This window comes from Haemaphysalis longicornis, unplaced genomic scaffold (genome assembly GCF_048455015.1).
Source record: "Haemaphysalis longicornis isolate Haplotype H1 unplaced genomic scaffold, Haemaphysalis longicornis Haplotype H1 scaffold_2, whole genome shotgun sequence".
In the NCBI taxonomy this organism is placed as follows: domain Eukaryota; kingdom Metazoa; phylum Arthropoda; class Arachnida; order Ixodida; family Ixodidae; genus Haemaphysalis; species Haemaphysalis longicornis.
This window is the reverse complement of record NW_027526295.1, coordinates 76845404-76864692: the sequence shown is the minus strand read 5'-3', so window position 1 is coordinate 76864692 and position 19289 is coordinate 76845404. Positions and strand designations below refer to the sequence as shown.

General features: G+C 48.8%; 1 protein-coding gene, 3 non-coding genes and 1 pseudogene across 4 annotated transcripts; all 5 read left to right on the top strand.

Moving 5' to 3' along the window:
• Nucleotides 1-97: 97 nt before the first annotated feature.
• On the top strand, nucleotides 98-8810 carry LOC144167195 (uncharacterized). The gene is made up of 5 exons (XM_077696542.1): nucleotides 98-1395; nucleotides 2487-2624; nucleotides 3585-3704; nucleotides 6983-7243; nucleotides 8779-8810. The coding sequence occupies exons 1-5, from the start codon at nucleotides 120-122 to the stop codon at nucleotides 8808-8810; spliced, it is 1827 nt and encodes a 608-aa protein (XP_077552668.1). The 5' UTR covers nucleotides 98-119.
• Nucleotides 8811-13927: 5117 nt separating this feature from the next.
• LOC144171165 (5S ribosomal RNA) lies at nucleotides 13928-14046 on the top strand (annotated as a pseudogene).
• Nucleotides 14047-14579: 533 nt separating this feature from the next.
• On the top strand, nucleotides 14580-14698 carry LOC144171109 (5S ribosomal RNA). The gene has a single exon (XR_013322840.1). It is a non-coding gene; the product is annotated as a 5S ribosomal RNA (ribosomal RNA).
• A 537-nt stretch (nucleotides 14699-15235) lies between these two features.
• Nucleotides 15236-15354, top strand: LOC144171130 (5S ribosomal RNA). Its single transcript, XR_013322860.1, has one exon. It is a non-coding gene; the product is annotated as a 5S ribosomal RNA (ribosomal RNA).
• Nucleotides 15355-15889: 535 nt separating this feature from the next.
• On the top strand, nucleotides 15890-16008 carry LOC144171066 (5S ribosomal RNA). The gene has a single exon (XR_013322798.1). It is a non-coding gene; the product is annotated as a 5S ribosomal RNA (ribosomal RNA).
• Nucleotides 16009-19289: the final 3281 nt, after the last annotated feature.

Here is a 19289-nt window from a genome sequence, read left to right as displayed (position 1 = left end):
GAACACCATATCTCACGTCTGTACTTCCACCTCCTGAAAATACTTCGCATTTCTTTCTGCCTAGACCGCCTCGACGCAGCTAATCATCTTTGTCCTCCCTTGCAAGTGCGTCTGTGGCGATGTCGGACAAAGTTAGGAAGCGGAGGAAACAGTATTTAGACGCGGAAAACTATTTTCAAGTGCCGGCGTCGACTTTTTACAAGCGTGCGAAAGAAAATGCCGCTGCGCTTCAAACAGCAGCTGCTAGCGTTTCCGAGATGGGGCACCAGCATCCGTCAACGGACACCACAGCGTCGAGCACCGTTCCAGAAGTTGGCGCCGATAGTGAACACGATGGGGTACCTCCTAACGACCCGGAAAACAATTACATCGTAGTCGGTGCCGATAGCGGACGCGATGAAGTTCCACCTGACTGTGAAGACGATTACGTTTCGGAGCACAGCTGTGAGTCGAGCGACGAGGATGAAACCATCGGCGACTTTGAAGGCGACTTTGCAGACGAGTATGATTTACTCGGCGCAGGCTTTGCGAAGTTCGATGGCCAAACTCTACCAAACTCACAGGTGACGAAAACGGGCGCAATCGCTGCTGTAATGGCATTTGCCATTTCGCACGGGCTGTCGTGGGCAGCGCTGGGCGACCTGACGAAACTGATCAACTTCCTCTTTGGAGCAAATGCTCTGCCCCCAAGCATGAACTTGTTCCGAAAACTGTGGTCTGACGAGACCCAAGATGTGGTTCAGTACCATTACGTATGCGAGCAGTGCAGTGCTGAAATGAATGTGGACCTGGACGAGGCTCATTGCTCAGTGTGCAACCACTCTGAGACAGTTAAGATGCTGAGGGACCGGGGCTCATTTTTTGTAATGCTGAACCTGGAGAAGCAAGTAAGATTCTTAATTGAGAAAACGAAAGCAGAACTACATAAAAACTTGGAGAAGCTTCACCAGCCCGCAAGCAACATAACGGACATAACAAGCAGCGAATGTTATGCAAGACTGAAGGAAGAACGAAGCCTTACACGGGACGATCTGACACTCACCGTAAACACCGATGGGAGCCCAGTTTGGAAATCCTCGAAGACATCTGTCTGGCCTGTAAAGTTCATTGTAAATGAACTGCCTCCTCATTTGCGGTTTAAGAACTGTGTTCTAGCAGGCCTTTGGTTCGGCAAAACACACCCGAACATGCAGCTGTTCCTGAGCAAGTTTGTTGCAGAAGTCAACTCTATAAGGCCGCTGAAATGGGAATACATGAGCCACACACATGTCACCAGGACAGTCGTGTTGAGCTGCTCTGTTGACGCCCCAGCTAGGGCGGCTGTGCTGAACATGGTGCCTTTCAACGGCTACTTTGGTTGCCCATGGTGCTTGATCCACGGCGAGCACATTGCAGGTTAGTAGGAGCATTCTTTAACCGTTAGCTCTCTTACGCATGAGCACATTAACGCATGATTGCTTAGAAATGAACCTGCGGGTGCTCCTATCCTTTGTGCTGGTGTAATGTTTGCACTTCGGTTTTTGGCTCTGTTATACATTGTTGCTGTTGCACCATTTTTAAAGAAAGAGTCAGGGTCATGTTGAACTGAGTTATTCATTACTTACCGAGATTAAGGTTGAGGATGCACAGAACATTTTATGATTTTTTTAGGAGGTTTACACTCCTTTTCAAAACTAAAATTTTGCATTCAAAAGTGCTCTTGCACTTGCACCATCCTCCATGCCAATTAGCTGGTGTCTGAGGCATAAATTAAGCAAAACTTTAGTGTGTTTAGCCCGTCAGACCTCTGTGTGAAGCGAAAAGTTGATACTAGGCATAAAATGATCACGGATCAGTATTTTGAAAGTTGAGATAGCATGAAAGTATGTGAAAAGTGACTGAGATGTCACTGGTCACTGTGGTATTTTCTTCATTATGATAGCATGCCCTTCAGCAGTACTTAACACAGTCCTAAAGATACAAGTTCTCTCCTATTTCCTGGAGGACAGCACAATTAAAGAGAGCGGTGGTGGCGCCAGCACAGTCATCGCTGGAGATTGGGGGGTAATTGGTGCAGCGGCCGCAAACAGTACATGAAGTTTTCTGTTCCGCTACCCAGTACAGATAAACTAAGGCTCTAGACTCAAACTAAATAGTAAAGTTATAAACCACGTGGGCTTATAGCACAGTGCAGCTGCACATAAGACAGCGCAGAGGTCATTGTACCTTTAACGAAGCTGAAAAGCTGCTTCACTCGCAGAGGGGTATAATTTGTCATGTTCTTTTAGTCAAGAAACTGAAGATGCAGACCTCAGGATGATGTTACAAATTTTTAATGCAGTTAGAAAACACTTGCTTTCTCTTTTACCTCAAAACTAGCCCATACGGAACGTATCAGGCAAGTTGCAGCGGCTAGGGTAGCTACCACAGTTGTTGGCGTAGCAGCATGTGAAAAGTACTTCAAAGGTTTTTATCTAATTCACTATTTCTCTATACTATGCCTCAAGGGAGTATGCGGTACACCATGACAGAGCCGCCGGAAGCCAGAACATCAGCAACGGTTGCAACAAATATGGAACTTGCTGTTGTGTTCAAGGACACTGTCAACGGCATAAAAGGGCCATCTGCGTTGATGAACCTGCGAGGTAAGCTACTTGATTTTTTAGTTGTCAGCTCTGTTGTATGAAACGAAGTAAAGGCTGAAATCAACCCAACACTTCCAATCTTTCAATGACTAGTTCATTAGAAAATCTTGCTGAATGGAATAATGGAACATGATGAACATTATGCTGCATAGTATAGATAGGAGGCTGAATATGTGGCTCACTGAACAAGCTCGATTCATTTTACATTTAGAAGGAGCATTAAGATGGGGTGAAAAGGGATCTATAACTCCTGGTGCTTTCCCTTTTAATGACGTCCTTGCAGTGTTTCAGAACATGTATTAAAAGCCAACCAACATTCATTTAAAGCCATGCATGCGAGCCATGTTTTTGTCCTTTCTGATAGCACTTGTGTTAGGTATAATTGCGACTCCTTACTGTGGAGGAAAGGAAAACTTAAAAAAGGCAAAGATGGCCTGTTGTGGGACACCCGGAGATGTCATTTTGAGGGGGCTCTTATTGCCCTTCTGGTTTGCTTTCCAATTAAAACCTCCTGCACTTTTACTTTATCCAGTTGTCCACTACTATGAACCCTTGAATGTTGGCCAAGTCGCGAAAGATGGCCTCTGTGTACCAGCGCTTTAATGCCGTTACGAAGTGGCTGTTCTAAAGTCAGCCACTGACATGTTGAGGTGTATGTTTTCCGCCACACATTTTATAATTCCCAGGAATTGCTAGGGGTCTCTTCCAAGCTTTTCTTTCCTCTATGTGTCTCACTACATTTTTTGAAAGCTGATAAAACTGCGTTGAGGATTTTGCATATAAAATTATTTTTTGTGTTCATGTTCATTTGCTAAAAACTTTTCTTGAGGCTGTGCATTGCTACTGTAGGTTTTACTTCCTCGAGTGAACAGGCTTCATGCCTGTTGATGTCACAGACTTTTTGCCTGTATGAACAGGCAAGTGTAAATACAGCCTCTATTTACACTTTTCCTTGTGCAGGTCTGGACCTTGTCAATGGCTTCAGCGTGGAATACATGCACTGTGCCCTCCTAGGTGTTACTAGGCAACTGACGGAGACTTTTTTGTCGTCTTTCAATTCTGGATTGAACTTCTACATTGGTAAATGCAATCCTCCTGTTTCAGTAAACTAGCCGCTGGGCCAGTTGGTGCACATTGCTTGAAGAAAAAGAGCGCTACAAACCACGACAAAAAAACTGAAGAATGACGAGACAAAGCGCATGTGTCTCGTCGTTCTTCAGTTTTTTCTGTCGTGGTTTCTAGCACTCTTTTTCTTGAAGCTCCTGTCGTTTACGTTGATCATAGACCAATTACCCTTAAAGGAATACTGAACTGGACATAAACTTGGAAGGAACGTACACCAGCCTGTGTAATTCAATGCCTATGGGTGGACACTGCCACCGGAACGCCTGCTGGTTGGGGGGTGGGAAGTGGGGGAAGGGGATGTTAGAAAGATAAAGAGGAGGGATAAAGGAGAGAGAGGGAATAAAGGCAGGGTAACAAATGAAAAAAGAAGGAAAAGCACACACACACACTCACACTAGGAACAAAAAAAATTGGCTCCAATCTACGCTCTTAAGGTGGTTGGAAAGCAAAGCTGTCAACTACCCCCACAACAATTGCCCATGCGACGTCACTTCAATTCACACACGTGGCTCTACAAAGAGTGAAACGAGAGATTCTGCCAACCGTTACTCAGAATTCGCTGGGTCGCTATCCCTAACGCATCAGCAGCGTCAGCCACGGCCGGGCTAGGGCTGCGGACGCCACCGCTGTAGCCCGGCTGTGAGTCACGGGAAAGAAAATGGAGAGGAGTGTCTTTCAAAGGGTGATACAGCGGTACCAAGCCATCCTGATTTGCCAGCTTGGGGCTACGCTACCGCGCAACATAAGCGCAGACAGCAAAACAATTCAGCATGTGAGCTTAGTGATTCCCATTTATACCGATTTAAGCTAGTCAAGTTAGTAAGTTCCCCCCCACTCGCCCCCGCCGCCGCCTCCGACGCATTGGGAGTTTGTTGTCCTGAATGGCTCTATAGCCTTAACTGCATTGCCAGAGAAAGTTGTCCCCGAGTGTAGGAGCTGCAATGGTGCCTTCCTATGGTTGTAAACGTCAAACAGATCCAGTTTGAAATCAATAATGTTGTTGCAGTTTTGGGCGGCCTGGGAATGACACGACTCAGCTGCTCTTTGGCATCAAACTTATGGCGGTGTGCGACATACAAGGTTCCAGCTGGTCAAACTTGGATTGGGCTGTCCCTTCCCTTTCGTATTAGCATGCATATTAGCTGGGACTAAGATTGAGAAACACATGCAGGACAAAAATAACTGCAGAAGCTAAAAATTTTAAAGGGGCATGACGTCTTTGTCCTGTTTCACCATGCCTGCCCTGACATTGAGGAGTTCTGAACTTACTGAATGAGGTGGGACTGTCTTATTTGAGCTAGGGTGGAAGTTCATACAGGTGGTTGTGAAAGGTTGCCGTCAATGCTCATAAAGCGAAGAACATAGCTTGTGTCATGCTTGGTTGACATTGACTAACCTCTGTAGCACCCCACACCTGCTTCTGGGCTCTCAGCAGCTGAAACTAAAATCTAGGCCATGAATTGCACTGTAATTCATAATTGGTAACACATTATGCAGTTTTAAAGGCCAACTGCACTGAAAATTTTGACCTCCTGGAAACCCTATTTCCATATTGTCTGCGGAAAAAGAAAGCAACATGTAATATACCACAGCTGAAATACGCGCATGGTCGCCACAAGTGCTCAGCAAAAATCGACGATTTTGAAACCGAAACCGTGGAGAGCGCGGCCATTGCAGTGATGCTGCAGATGTCCAGCGAGCGGCCAGACCATTGAGAGAGTTTTGGGCTGGACGGTTAGCCGCTCGGGAGAAAGTCTTGCGCGCAAGCTCTACGCACGCACGGGGCAGCAAACGGAGAAGCGTGCGCAGCAGAGCTCGACCGGTTCTCCAGATGCGTGGCTGGCCAGAGGAATAAGTCCTCGTCGGCTGGAACGTCACAGGCACGTTGTGGCTGTTTATGCGATCCGCCGGCAGGTGCAGCGTGGTCTGCAGCAGAGCTTTTTTAAACGCTTCTGGCTGATAAATGAGCCATTTCAGGGGCTACCACTTGTGTCCCAGCTGATTTCGGGGTGGGTACTTACTACGCATTAAAAATAAATTTGGTCGATGTGAAATTCGAGTGCAGTTGGCCGTTAATGGGTGAGTTGTAATTCATTACCTATTATGAACTGATATGAACAAAAAAAATTGTCAGTAAATTTTCCAAATACTATTGGTTATCGTGCACCGATTTTAACACGATTTCTGAATACATTATTAGTGCCTATTTGTCTTTGTTTGATCAAATTGTCCCTTGTGGGCAGGCATTGTTTGGACAGTAAGTACGTGTGTATATGCGGGCTTCACTATTTCTAACCACTCATATTTTGCCGCTATGTAGCTGGGTAACTCTTGTGCCATTAACTACTGCAAAATTCTACGCCTCCCATATACTAACTCATTTTAATTGATTGTAGGGTTTTATGCACCCAAGCTAAACCTAGGCCATGACGCGTGCTGTAGTGGAGGGCTCTGTATTAATTTTGACCTTCTGGGGATCTTTAATATGCACCGAAATGTCGACAGATGCCCATTTTTGCTCATACTAGCTGATTCTGCCCATCCCTCTTTTATTGTCGCTGCCAAAGACGAGCTTGGCTCATTCACTGCTACAAGAAAATGTCTCGTGCTCCATTCTGAGGACATAATTATCTTTTGTTACATACAGCACAGCAAAAAGTAAAACCTGAACAGAAATATTTGAGCGCCTACTTTGGCATAAATGGAAACAGCCATTTGGGGTTCTGGTTCTTGTGGTGACGAATTTGCTTTATCCATAACATGAAAGGCTATTTTAAGCTTTTATTTTTCTTTCCCTTCATAGTCTGAAGGCATAAGTCAGTTCATCAGTTGTAAGCAAGAAAGTGGCACGGAAAAAATTTGTGATGGCAAAAACAGCACTTGGTTTTTGTTAACAGTCCCAGTTTCAGAAATTTTTGGGGGGGACAAGAGAAGCAAATCAGTGTGAATAACCCTCTGATTTTGTTTCTAAGCGCGTTATATCCAGTGGTGCCTGCAAATAATGGGCAGCATTTTTGTATGCAAATGTATGCAACATTCTTGTTCAAGAACTACTGTTAAAGAAATGCAATCTCTATGTGCAACAGCTGTATTATTTTTCTTTTGTATTCTCCTTTGCTTCTCCCTCCTACATGCATAAATAGCCATGAAGACAATGTAGGTATCTGCATAAATAAACAAATAGCACATTGCTGAGCAAAGTCTACAATTTCTTTCGTGATATATTTGTGCAGGGGACCCCTCAACACTTGAGAAGATTGACGCGAGATTGCTGGCCATCAAGCCTCCGCACTGCGTAACCAGACTGCCTCGGTCACTAAAAGAGCGATGCCATTGGAAGGCGTCGGAGTGGAGGCAGTGGATTTTGTTTTATGCAGTGCCGTGCCTTCACGGAATTCTCTCCATATTTTACTGGAGGCACCTTGCAAAGTTCACGGAAGCACTCCACACACTCCTGCAAGAGCAGCTTTCCTATTCCGAGATTGACAGAGCAGGTATGTAGTTCGAAGGGTCATTTTGCATGCTTTACTGCCTTTAGCCCCTCGTTCTTGAATTATTTTTCTTACATTTTTCATATTGCTATAAGGTTCAGTGTGCTGTCATGCCCTTTTTCGAGTTATCTTGCCAACTGATTTACTTTTGGTGAGAATTCACAGGGCTTTAGATTACGTACTGTGAAGGCTGTTTAATTTGTGTTAGTCTGCACTTCCCAAAAAGCCCTGCTATTCCTACATGGGTGCAGAGCACGTATTGCTGAAAAAGCTGCTTTTTAATAGGGCACTACAGATTACAGGGAGTTATCTGTGCTGCCATACTAATGTGGCTGGTTCACCACTATATCACCAGAGCATCTTAATAAAGTTGCATGTATTACATGTCTGTTGCAGGTAAGCCATTTTGACAGCAAGGATTTCTTGCATAAAAAATCATGAAAGTAAATTTTCACTTCTCGTTAAACTCAATAAAATCTGATCGCATTGCATGGAACACACTAAAAGGGTTTACAAATTAAAAGAAAAAGCTCAGAGAAGACGCAAGCATGCAAGAAACCAATTACGTCTGACTGAATGCCGGTGACGCATTGTTGTTTCTGCATTGAATTGTCGAAGGGCCCTGTCCTCTTACTTAGGGATCCGCTTTTACTTTAACACTTTTGAATGGCTTTGGTCTGTCTCCTTTGTATTACGTTAAGCTAATTCGTGCAAATTTGTAATATAACAGTTGGCAATGGGGAATTTCGCTTCCTTGTTTGGCTCATTTTGTTCACTCATTTCACTCCGTTCTTCCACTTCCTTACTTTGTTTATAGTGTACTTACATAGATGACCACTTTTTGCTACTGCAGAGCTTAAGCTTGTGGTGTGGAATGCGTGGGCTGTCGAATGGTTCCTAGGCACACGGGTTGGGAACAATTTTACAACTTCCTGTGACTACTTCTGCCCACATTGTCTTTTTCGTTTAATGGGTCGTTTAATGCTTTCACATTAAAATGCATTTCCCATGGTAGGTTAGACTTCATATGCTGCTTGATTGTTCTGCTTGTTCGCAATATGCGACACCATGGAACAGCGATACAGATAAGAGGAAAAAATGCTTGCTATTTCTGTTGATTTCTGAGCAACAAAAGTACCTTCATGCTTTTCTGTGTAATTTTTTTGTTGCAAATTTGGCACCATAATTGATTATTACTTGCCTTAATATCTATACTGGATTGTTAGTCTTTCAGTTGAAATAAGTCATATTTTAGTGGCTTATGTCTTGCTCATTCGTGCAAGCCCTGACCTCTCCTTCATTTCTGGTGCTCTCAAATACAATAATAGGAGGTGATGTTCCTTTTTTGAGTGAGTTGCAACTCTGCAACTGTCTGATGTCTGTTTTTAGCAAAGGCTTTCAACAGCTGTCAAGAAATACTGCTATAGAGAGAGCTGTGGGCTAGGGAAACATTACAGCTAGGATCCTTCTAAAACTACATTTTTGGGTCAAATTGAATTTTGAGTAGTACGAATATCTCGTGTTTTTATTTGTTTCAGAACAGCTTCTGGAAAGCTTCGTGTCACGATGACAGGCTCTGTATGGCATCAGTTTCTTGACATTTAATGTCCATGCGCTGCTGCACCTGGCCCACTCCGTGCGCTCCCTGGGACCACTCTGGGCTCATTCGGCCTTTGTGTTCGAGGGTGGCAATGGAGCCATAGTTCGGCAGGTGTCAGCCGCCAAGGGGTTGCCACACCAAATCACTGAAAGGGTGGTAATGTTCCAACAGCTCCATCAACTGATCAACAGCCCTCGACTACCTCTCGGCGAGAAACTGTTTGCCCAAGAATTCCTGGGGTACAGCCATGTGAAAAACGCACTTCGTGTGAATGATGGGCTGTGCCTTCTGGGGGTGGGCAAGCCTACTACTCTTAGCCGAGAGGAGCAAAGGGCTGTTCATGAACGTTGTGGGGCGACTGTCACGAGGGCCCTGCAATATGAACGCTTTGTTCAAGCAAGGCAGGTTTTCCACAGCGCGGCCTACAAAAGGCCTACGAAGTCCGACACAACCTTTGTGAGGACATGCGACAGGGAGTACAAGCGCATCGAAAAAATCTTGTGTCTGGAAAGAAGCCAGATTGTGCTCCTGTGTAGAGCTGTTGTGCTTGCGGATGTCCGTTCTTTTGTGCCACACATAAAGGAATGCTTCCTGTCGCACGACACATGTTTGGAAGTGTTGCTGCCTACAGAGATTGCAGACACCTGCCTTTTTGTAGACTTCCCGGAGGTAGAAAAAACATTCATTTGCGACCTCCCAAACAAAATTGAGAGAGATTAATTTGGCAAGGGAGTGTGTCTCCCCAGTTGTGGTCAGCAGTGCATACCTTTCGTCTTAAATTGAACTGATTGATTGATTGTAGGGTTTAACGCGCCGACGCAACGCAGGCGATGAGGTGCGCCGTAGTGGAGGGCTCCGGATTAATTTTGACCACCTGGGGATCTTTAACGTGCGCCGAAATCTCGTACACATGGGCGTTTTTGCTTTTCGCCTCCATCTGAAAAGCGGCCGCCGCGACGGGGAACCGAACCCGCGACGTCGTGCTCAGCCTTAAATTGAACTGCTAGCTGTGTTGTTATTATGTTTATTACCTGCATATATTCTTCAAAGCATTTTTAACATTTCTTGCATTCTTGTGAAACTAATTCTGACTCTGTATTGTCAAACTTTTTTTGTTAGACGTTTTAACTAGAACTTGATTGATTGATTGTAGGGTTTAACGCGCTGATGCAACGCAGGCGATGAGGTGTGCCGTAGTGGAGGGCTCCGGATTAATTTTGACCACCTGGGGAACTTTAACGTGCGCCGAAATCACGTACACACAGGCGTTTTTGCTTTCCACCTCCATCAGAAAAGCGGCCGCCGTGGCCGGGAATCAAACCCGCGACCTCGTGTTAACTAGAACTTGCTTACAACCTTTTCGCGGCCTTTAGAACTTTGAGGTAATGTTTTTGCAAGTGAGGGTGATTGATTGATTGATGATTATAAGGTTTAATGCACCGATGCTACACAGGCGATGAGGCGCACCGTAGTGGAGGGCTTAATTTTTGACCGCTTGAGTGCCTTTAACACGCGCTGATACCTTGAACACACGGGCGCTTCTTTCTTTTCGCCTACATCAGAAAAGCGACCTCCGCAGCCGGGAACCGAATGGCTGGGTTTTTGAGGCAAGAGAGGGTGTTTAAGAAAGTACATGTTGTTGTTGTAATCCTTTATTTCAAAGGGAAGGCCATGCGACCATAATAAGGGAAGATGGGGAAGAGGCAGGGAGGAGTAGCCGAGTAGCACAAATGGTGGGTCCTTGAATGCCATAGAAGAGATCACTGCGGTCAGCAGAGCCAGGCTAGGGTTGGGATCATGTGAGTGCAGTCAAGTCAACTACTACGACCGGGGTAGGCCTTGGCTTACACTAATCTCGAGAGACCACTCTCTAGGCAAATTCCCCTAGGGCTGTGAGAAAATTAGTGTCTTCGAAGGGGGGGTCGTCTTGAGAGGAATCACGTGGCAAAGCGTTGGTATTGGGCGGTACAAGGAAAATGCGGCGCAGTGCCAGATTAAGTGGTTGAGGGTGGCGAAAACTGACGTTTGATAGTAGGGGCAGTAAGGGGGTGGATATCTTGCCGGGTGAATACATTTTCTGATGATGTGGGGTGTGAGGGCTGCGTTAGCAATAGTTTTGTTGAGGAAGATTTCCGCAGAGCGAGGCATCGGAGGAGCCAGAGCCGTTGTTGTGCTTGAGGGAGCTGTTTGGGCGGGCACGGTATGGGACCCTTGGCGGTATGCTACAAGTTCCGCCTTGACCTGCACGTTCTCTTCACGAAGCAGGTGGAGTTCAGAACGAAGGCTATCAAGCTGGGATAGTACGGTTTGCAGAATTGAATCCCTTGTTGGCGAAAGTGAAGGTGGGGGATCCGCTGTAGCGCTAGCTGGGGGAGGCACAAGTCCATCGGCAGTGTTGGTGCTCGAGGAGCCATTAGAACGTACATGATCCGCCCAGGATACTCCATCTTGCACTTTGGAATAGGTATGAGCGGGGGAGGCAGTGTGGGCAGGACACGTGGGGTCCACCGCCAGATGACCATCTTTTTTACAAGCCACACAATAAAGTGTGCGCTCGCATGGCTCAGCTTCAGCATGACTGCGCCCACATTTGCGGCACACCGGTTGGTGCGGGCAGTACTTCGCCATGTGCCCGATGCTGTGGCATGCGAAGCAGACCATTCTCTTTGGCTGGCAAGGCGACACTTTAACTATAGCCATGTAATATTTAACCACGTGTGGTATCGTAGGGGAGTCGAAAGTCAGAACTGCTCGATTTGTTTTGCCTATTCGTTGCGCCGCCTAGACGTCCGCTTGCTCGCAGTGGATCCAATTCAAAATTGTTTCATTTGAATCTTCAGGCTCCACTGTGATGACTCCACGTGAAGTGTTGGCACGATTTGGGGAGTGTCTGACCTCTATGGGAAGGGTGAACATATGGTTATTGGTAATCTGAATGCAGTTTGCAGTGAATCGTAGTGGTGCGTAGCGAGTTCGGCCATTTCGGGGGTGGGGGCAAGAGTGCCTAACAGATGTACGAGGGCATTTATAAATGTATAAATATGCATGTGTAAATATGCAAATGTAAATATGTAAATATATGTAAATGTGCGAGGGCATTTATAAATGTATAAATATGTTTTAGTAAACAAGTGTAAGGAGCACATACGTTGAATGGTTTCCATTGCATTGGATTGTGTATGCATGTTTTTAGCATTCTATATTCCCAATAAAATGGAAAGAATTGAAGTGCAAATAAAGCATATATAAAATGAATGTCTGTCATGAGTTCTTTATGTTAAATACATGATATAAGTGATCACAGCTGTGGCTTTTACCTGTGAAGAAAATGTAATTGGGTTGAGAATCTGCAGCTATTCGCTGATCGACTGTAATTGATCAATTATATTGCAAAGAAACAGAAAAGAGCTTGCAGGGCGTGCAGGACGTGAATGCTTAACGGCCGTACCAAATCGACAGCCAGCCGCTAGAGTGCAGAAATCTACGCAAATTCACTGAGGGAGGTTTGTAGGTGGTTGCCGATTTTGTTTAATATACACAACGTAATTTCTCAGCATTGAATGTGGAAATAATGGTGGCGCCTCACGCATCGGAAAGCTAGGGCGATTTTCAACTTGCGAGCGCGTAGTGCGCGCTCTTGACGGCCGTGCGAGCAACGTTGGATCGAAAACGGCACATCTCGAATATGAGCAAGTTCGGCGTAGCATTCTTGTCGCTGATATTTTCGCCGAGTTCGCGTCACCAGCTTTTGCGCACGCAGGCCTGCGATGGTGACGCTTCGTTTCTAGGCTTCGGTAAAGCCCCTAGATCAGGCGTAGATTCTCTAGTGGGTCTTAAGCTTGAAGTATACAAATCGTTCGCTAAGCACTTGAACGTACGTACATGTGCGTACAGACATGATCGGACCGTAGTGATGAGCACTGCGGCTGTGCCCTCCACTGCTTTCGAACACTCGCAAGGCTCGCGTTTCGGCCGCAGCGACCGCACTTAATCCACGTGCACTGCCGTTTTCTACACCGCTGTTATCACGCGCTCATATGGCCTTGCCTGCATTCGCCTCAATCTTTGTAAAGTAGCTTCGGCCATGTATGTCAAGACTATTAAACCCAGCATGCTTCTGGTGGGTCGCGCTGACCAGCGAGGCCGCCACTATTGCCCAGGATAGCTTCTGGTGGGTCGCGCTGGCCAGCGATCGCCGCCACTATTGCCCAGGATAGCGGCCGTGCCCACCTAACCTACCGCCAAAGTTCCCACCTACTCCCAGCTACAAAAACCTTGCCCAGGAAAGTTGCCAGCATTCATCACCATGCCCACCTGATTTTCCAGGATTCCCACCTGATTTTCCAGGATGCCCACCTAATTTCCCAGCACGACTTATGCTGGGATTTGCGATCGGGTAGGTTTTCATTAGAGTATTTAAGCAGTGTTAGTAGAAGAGTGCTGTATAAAGATTTAGTGAGTGTTGTTTTTCCTATACCTTTGTATAGAAGTGTGTACGCAGGCCGCCCCGGCCAGAATGTTCTAAAACGCGTTAAAAAGATGTGGTTACCGCCGGGAGTAAAGACTTTCTTTTTTAACCTACACTCCGGCACGCTACCGGTACTAGTGTGGATGCAGCAGAAAGGTATGCTCGTGCCATGGGGCACAGACTGCAGGTTGTGCAAGAAGCCGGAGACCGTAGAGCATGTGTTTATTGACTGTTGGGACGCTGTGTTTTATTGGGACGTCCTTCAGCGCACGCTGCAGAAGGACCTCCCAATAGACGCCCACGGGATCCGGTTTCTTCCAGTTGTAAATAACGAATACCCATACGACGCGATCATGCTCTCGGGGCTGCATAGTATCTGGCGGAGCCGTATGGCTGTCAGAAACAGCGACCCAAGGGCCCGGTCTGTTCAAGAGTACTTTGTCGAAAGTGTGTCAAGAATACGTGAAGTGATGGAAAAGGAAAAGTGGACGAGGAAGTGTTGTCATTGTTCAGTGAACTGATTAAGATGAAAGTGCACTGGTTCTACAGGTAATACCTGGTTCAGTTAGTGTTTGTATAGTTTTATTTTGTTATGCTTTGTATGGCAATAAAGAAAAAAAAAATCGGCCATACCATGCTGAATACGCCGGTTCTCGTCCGATCACCGAAGCTAAGCAGCATTGGGCTCGGTCAGTACTTGGGAGGGAGACCACCTGGGAACACCGAGTGCCGATGGCATCCTCTTTTGCTTTTTAAAACGTCCCTTATTAATTTGCGTTCAAAGAGTTGTTTCTATTTTTTTTCCCCACCAAGTTTCGTTTGCCCCCTGGCGGTGGCGGGGCGCGGAAGGACCACTAGATGATGCTTCGCCGCAGCGCAGCGGGCGAGTTATCCGATTTTCCACCCTTCGTTGGGCGCGGCGGATTACCTGTGACTGACTCGTCTTTCTATCTGCCCCTCGAAGGTCGTGAAAGCAGGCATTTCGCACTTCCGGGGCACCTGCGGCTAATGTGCGACAAACGGAAGCATTCCCCAACGTCTAGCCAGCGTGACCACAACGACTCAAGGCCACAATCGTTTCCAAAAGTGTTCCCCAAGTGCGCGCAGCAATGTTCGGCGACTTGAGGGCTTCGTGCGACGTCACGGGATCCCTAGGATATGGAGTGATGTGTTGCGGCGGCCGCGTGTCCTGCCGAACAACAGGTGAAATGGTAGAGATGCTGGTTGTTGGTGTGATGTGTTATAAAAAGGCACGTAAGGCTTTGATATCCGCCATCGGCCATACCATGCTGAATACGCCGGTTCTCGTCCGATCACCGAAGCTAAGCAGCATTGGGCTCGGTCAGTACTTGGGAGGGAGACCACCTGGGAACAGCGAGTGCCGATGGCATCCTCTTTTGCTTTTTAAAACGTCCCTTTTTATTAATTTGCGTTCAAAGAGTTGTTTCTATTTTTTTTTCCCCACCATGTTTCGTTTGCCCCCTGGCGGTGGCGGGGCGCGGAAGGACCACTAGATGATGCTTCGCCGCAGCGCAGCGGGCGAGTTATCCGATTTTCCACCCTTCGTTGGGCGCGGCGGATTACCTGTGACTGACTCGTCTTTCTATCTACCCCTCGAAGGTCGTGAAAGCAGGCATTTCGCACTTCCGGAGCACCTGCGGCTAATGTGCGACAAACGGAAGCATTCCCCAACGTCTAGCCAGCGTGACCACAACGACTCAAGGCCACAATCGTTTCCAAAAGTGTTCCCCAAGTGCGCGCAGCAATGTTCGGCGACTTGAGGGCTTCGTGCGACGTCACGGGATCCCTAGGATATGGAGTGATGTGTTGCGGCGGCCGCGTGTCCTGCCGAACAACAGGTGAAATGGTAGAGATGCTGGTTGTTGGTGTGATGTGTTATAAAAAAGCACGTAAGGCTTTGATATTCGCCATCGCCCATACCATGCTGAATACGCCGGTTCTCGTCCGATCACCGAAGCTAAGCAGCATTGGGCTCGGTCAGTACTTGGGAGGGAGACCACCTGGGAACACCGAGTGCCGATGGCATCCTCTTTTGCTTTTTAAAACGTCCCTTATTAATTTGCGTTCAAAGAGTTGTTTCTATTTTTTTTTCCCCCACCAAGTTTCGTTTGCCCCCTGGCGGTTGCGGGGCGCGGAAGGACCACTAGATGATGCTTCGCCGCAGCGCAGCGGGCGAGTTATCCGATTTTCCACCCTTCGTTGGGCGCGGCGGATTACCTGTGACTGACTCGTCTTTCTATCTGCCCCTCGAAGGTCGTAAAAGCAGGCATTTCGCACTTCCGGAGCACCTGCGGCTAATGTGCGACAAACGGAAGCATTCCCCAACGTCTAGCCAGCGTGACCACAACGACTCAAGGCCACAATCGTTTCCAAAAGTGTTCCCCAAGTGCGCGCAGCAATGTTCGGCGACTTGAGGGCTTCGTGCGACGTCACGGGATCCCTAGGATATGGAGTGATGTGTTGCGGCGGCCGCGTGTCCTGCCGAACAACAGGTGAAATGGTAGAGATGCTGGTTGTTGGTGTGATGTGTTATAAAAAGGCACGTAAGGCTTTGATATTCGCCATCGGCCATACCATGCTGAATACGCCGGTTCTCGTCCGATCACCGAAGCTAAGCAGCATTGGGCTCGGTCAGTACTTGGGAGGGAGACCACCTGGGAACACCGAGTGCTGATGGCATCCTCTTTTGCTTTTTAAAACGTCCCTTATTAATTTGCGTTCAGAGAGTTGTTTCTATTTTTTTTCCCCACCAAGTTTTGTTTGCCCCCTGGCGGTGGCGGGGCGCGGAAGGACCACTAGATGATGCTTCGCCGCAGCGCAGCGGGCGAGTTATCCGATTTTCCACCCTTCGTTGGGCGCGGCGGATTACCTGTGACTGACTCGTCTTTCTATCTGCCCCTCGAAGGTCGTGAAAGCAGGCATTTCGCACTTCCGGAGCACCTGCGGCTAATGTGCGACAAATGGAAGCATTCCCCAACGTCTAGCCAGCGTGACCACAACGACTCAAGGCCAGAATCGTTTCCAAAAGTGTTCCCCAAGTGCGCGCAGCAATGTTCGGCGACTTGAGGGCTTCGTGCGACGTCACGGGATCCCTAGGATATGGAGTGATCTGTTGCGGCGGCCGCGTGTCCTGCCGAACAACAGGTGAAATGGTAGAGATGCTGGTTGTTGGTGTGATGTGTTATAAAAAGGCACGTAAGGCTTTGATATTCGCCATCGGCCATACCATGCGGAGTCCCTCCCCAGCTCTCAGAGGGAGCAGTCATGGAGGGAGACGGCTCCTCGAGAGAGGAAGGTGCGCGTTCGTCAAACCGGTCCCCCGCACCGCCCTCCGTGCCCGACGCTGCGACAGGCTACCGGACGCTGCTCCCGACCCTGCCGACAGGCAAGTTAAGCGAAAACTCGGTTTTCCTTCACGGCGATCCGTCGGCCCGGCCCTACAGGATCGATGACATAGCAGCGGCACTCAGCGCTACCACCGACCTGACGAAAATCACTGCACTGGGACCATTCCAATTCAATCACGTTTGGATGGTCACTTTCCAGACAGCAGAAGACATGAAGAGTCTGGCCTCGAAGGGCGAAATCGAGGCCAAAGGGAAGCGGTGCCTGGTGATCGACCCGAACAACCAGGAAAAAGCAGTGAAGCTTCACTGGGTGCCGACAACCGTGCCCAATGAACTCCTCGTGCGGCATTTGGAACGCTTTGGGGAAGTGAAGAGCATTTCTTTTGAAAAGTGGCGCCGCCCGGGCATGGGCCACATGGGGAGCACCACGAGAATAGTACAGATCGCCCCAAGGAACGTGAACTCGCTTGACGCGCTCCCCCATCAGGTGAAGATGTATGGGAACATGGTGCTCATAGAAGTTCCTGGCCGCCCCGCCATGTGTCTGCGCTGCCAACAACTTGGCCACATGCGGAGGCAGTGCACAACACCTTGGTGCCGGGCCTGCCATGGTTTTGGGCACGACAGTTCAGCGTGCGAACAAAGCTATGCGGCCAGGGCCAGAGGAATGCGGACGACCCAACCACTGAACGATTTCATGGATATCGAAGAAATCCAGGAGACGATGACCTCCCAGCCCTTCTCCCAGTCCGAGGTAACTCGTGCTGCCGAGAAAAACGAAAGAGACGAAGCCCCAGCCAACGCCTCCGCCCCTGGTGAGGTCACCACCACCAACAGCAGCAGCACGGAACGAGTTATTGCGGAGGAGAGAGACGCCGCGGTTGATCCAGTCGACAGTGACGCAGCCGCCGCCCCCTGTCCCCTCCAAAAGACAACACCGGAAATCGACGGGGTCCTGCAGACACAAAGCACCTTTCTTCCCCCGCCATTGTGCATCAGCGGGGCTCTCGGGACAGCGTCGGCGGAGCCGCCGACGGAGGGCAAGGAGGAGCAACTTTTCGACGGCCCCGAGAGAAGCGACGAAAACGCGGCTCCCCCCTCGGGGGCTTCGAAGACGGCGGAGAGGAACAACAACAAGGAGGAGGCAAGCAACGAGGACGAAAATGTCAACGGGAAAGAAGGCACCACCGGCCAGCAGGAAAGCGTCCAGAGCCACGCCGAACCCCCGGGACCACAACGAGGGCGGCGCACCCTTCGGAGGCAGGCAGGCCAAAAAGACGGCGCCATCCCAAGCGTCAATAGCGGCGGCGGCCGCGCTTAACCCGAAACAGGCGAGCCCTCTCCCCCCAGCGAGCGATGGCCGTTTCCAAACAAATTAGCAGATTAGCTTCCATTAACGTAGTCAGCCTCGTCTCCGCAAAACGGAGGCGCTGGCTCCTCGATCTATTGAATGACCAAAGAATCGATGTGGCCCTTCTTCAAGAAACAAAAATTTCAACTGCTGATGACGCCAAAAATTTCCTGCGCTGCTTTGGACATGACTTTTGGTGTTTTCACACACGAACGCAAAGTCGTGCCGGCGGTACGGCCATTCTTATTCGGAAATCAGAATCCTGTAGCATTATCGACTGCGAACTGGGGGGAGATGGCCGATTCTCACTCGTTGACGCCATCTTGGGCGGTGAGATCACACGTTTCGTTTGTGTGTATGCCCCCAATGAACCCAAAGCTCGGCAGGCATTTTTTTCTACCCTTCGCCCAATCCTAAACGTGGCGGGAAATGTCGTTCTTGGGGGAGATTTTAACTGCGTACTAACCGCCAGCGACAGGGCGGGGAGCCGTGGCAACGCCGACGTCGCGGCTCGCACCCTGTCATCTGTACTACGCGAAAGCGACCTAACTGACGTGACACGTGATCGCGACTGGGGTGCACCCCACTACACGCGGTGGCGTGGCGCGTCCCAGGCACGGCTGGATCGCTTTTACGTTAGCGGCGACTTGCTACAGCGGGGAGCTAGCTACAATGTCATACCGATCGCCTTCTCCGACCATGGGCTGGTGTCCTGCTCAATATCAATGGGCCAGGCGCGCTCACAAACGAAGTCCAGCAGTCGCTGGATAATGAACGCGAAGTGCATCGAACACCCTGATTTCACCGTAAGGGTAAGGGAGGCCTTGAAGATCTTGGAAGACAACTTAGATGATGATGTCGCGTGGGAAAGTTTCAAAACCACGGTTAAGGAAGTAGCCATGGAGATAGGTAGGTGTGAGGCGGCCGAACAGAGAGCCAACGAGCGGCGCCTTATGGAGACCCTCCGTGGCCTCATCGAGGCGGACGAAGAACGGCCGGGAGAGTTCCGAGAAGACATCCGCCTAACTAAAGAAGAGCTCCGGAGTGAGCTAGAGCGGCGATACTGGGGCGCCCTTGTCCGCAGCCGCGAGCAGAGGGTCGAGTACGAGGCGCAGCCGTCCAAGATCTTCCGAGCTTTCGAGCGCGAGCGCATCGCCCGCAAAAAGATCAACGAGGTCAGCCACGGTGGCGGAGTCGCGCAGGGGCAGAAGGAAGTGGCGGCAGCCTTTTACGACTATTTTAAAGACCTTTTCCGGTCTAGA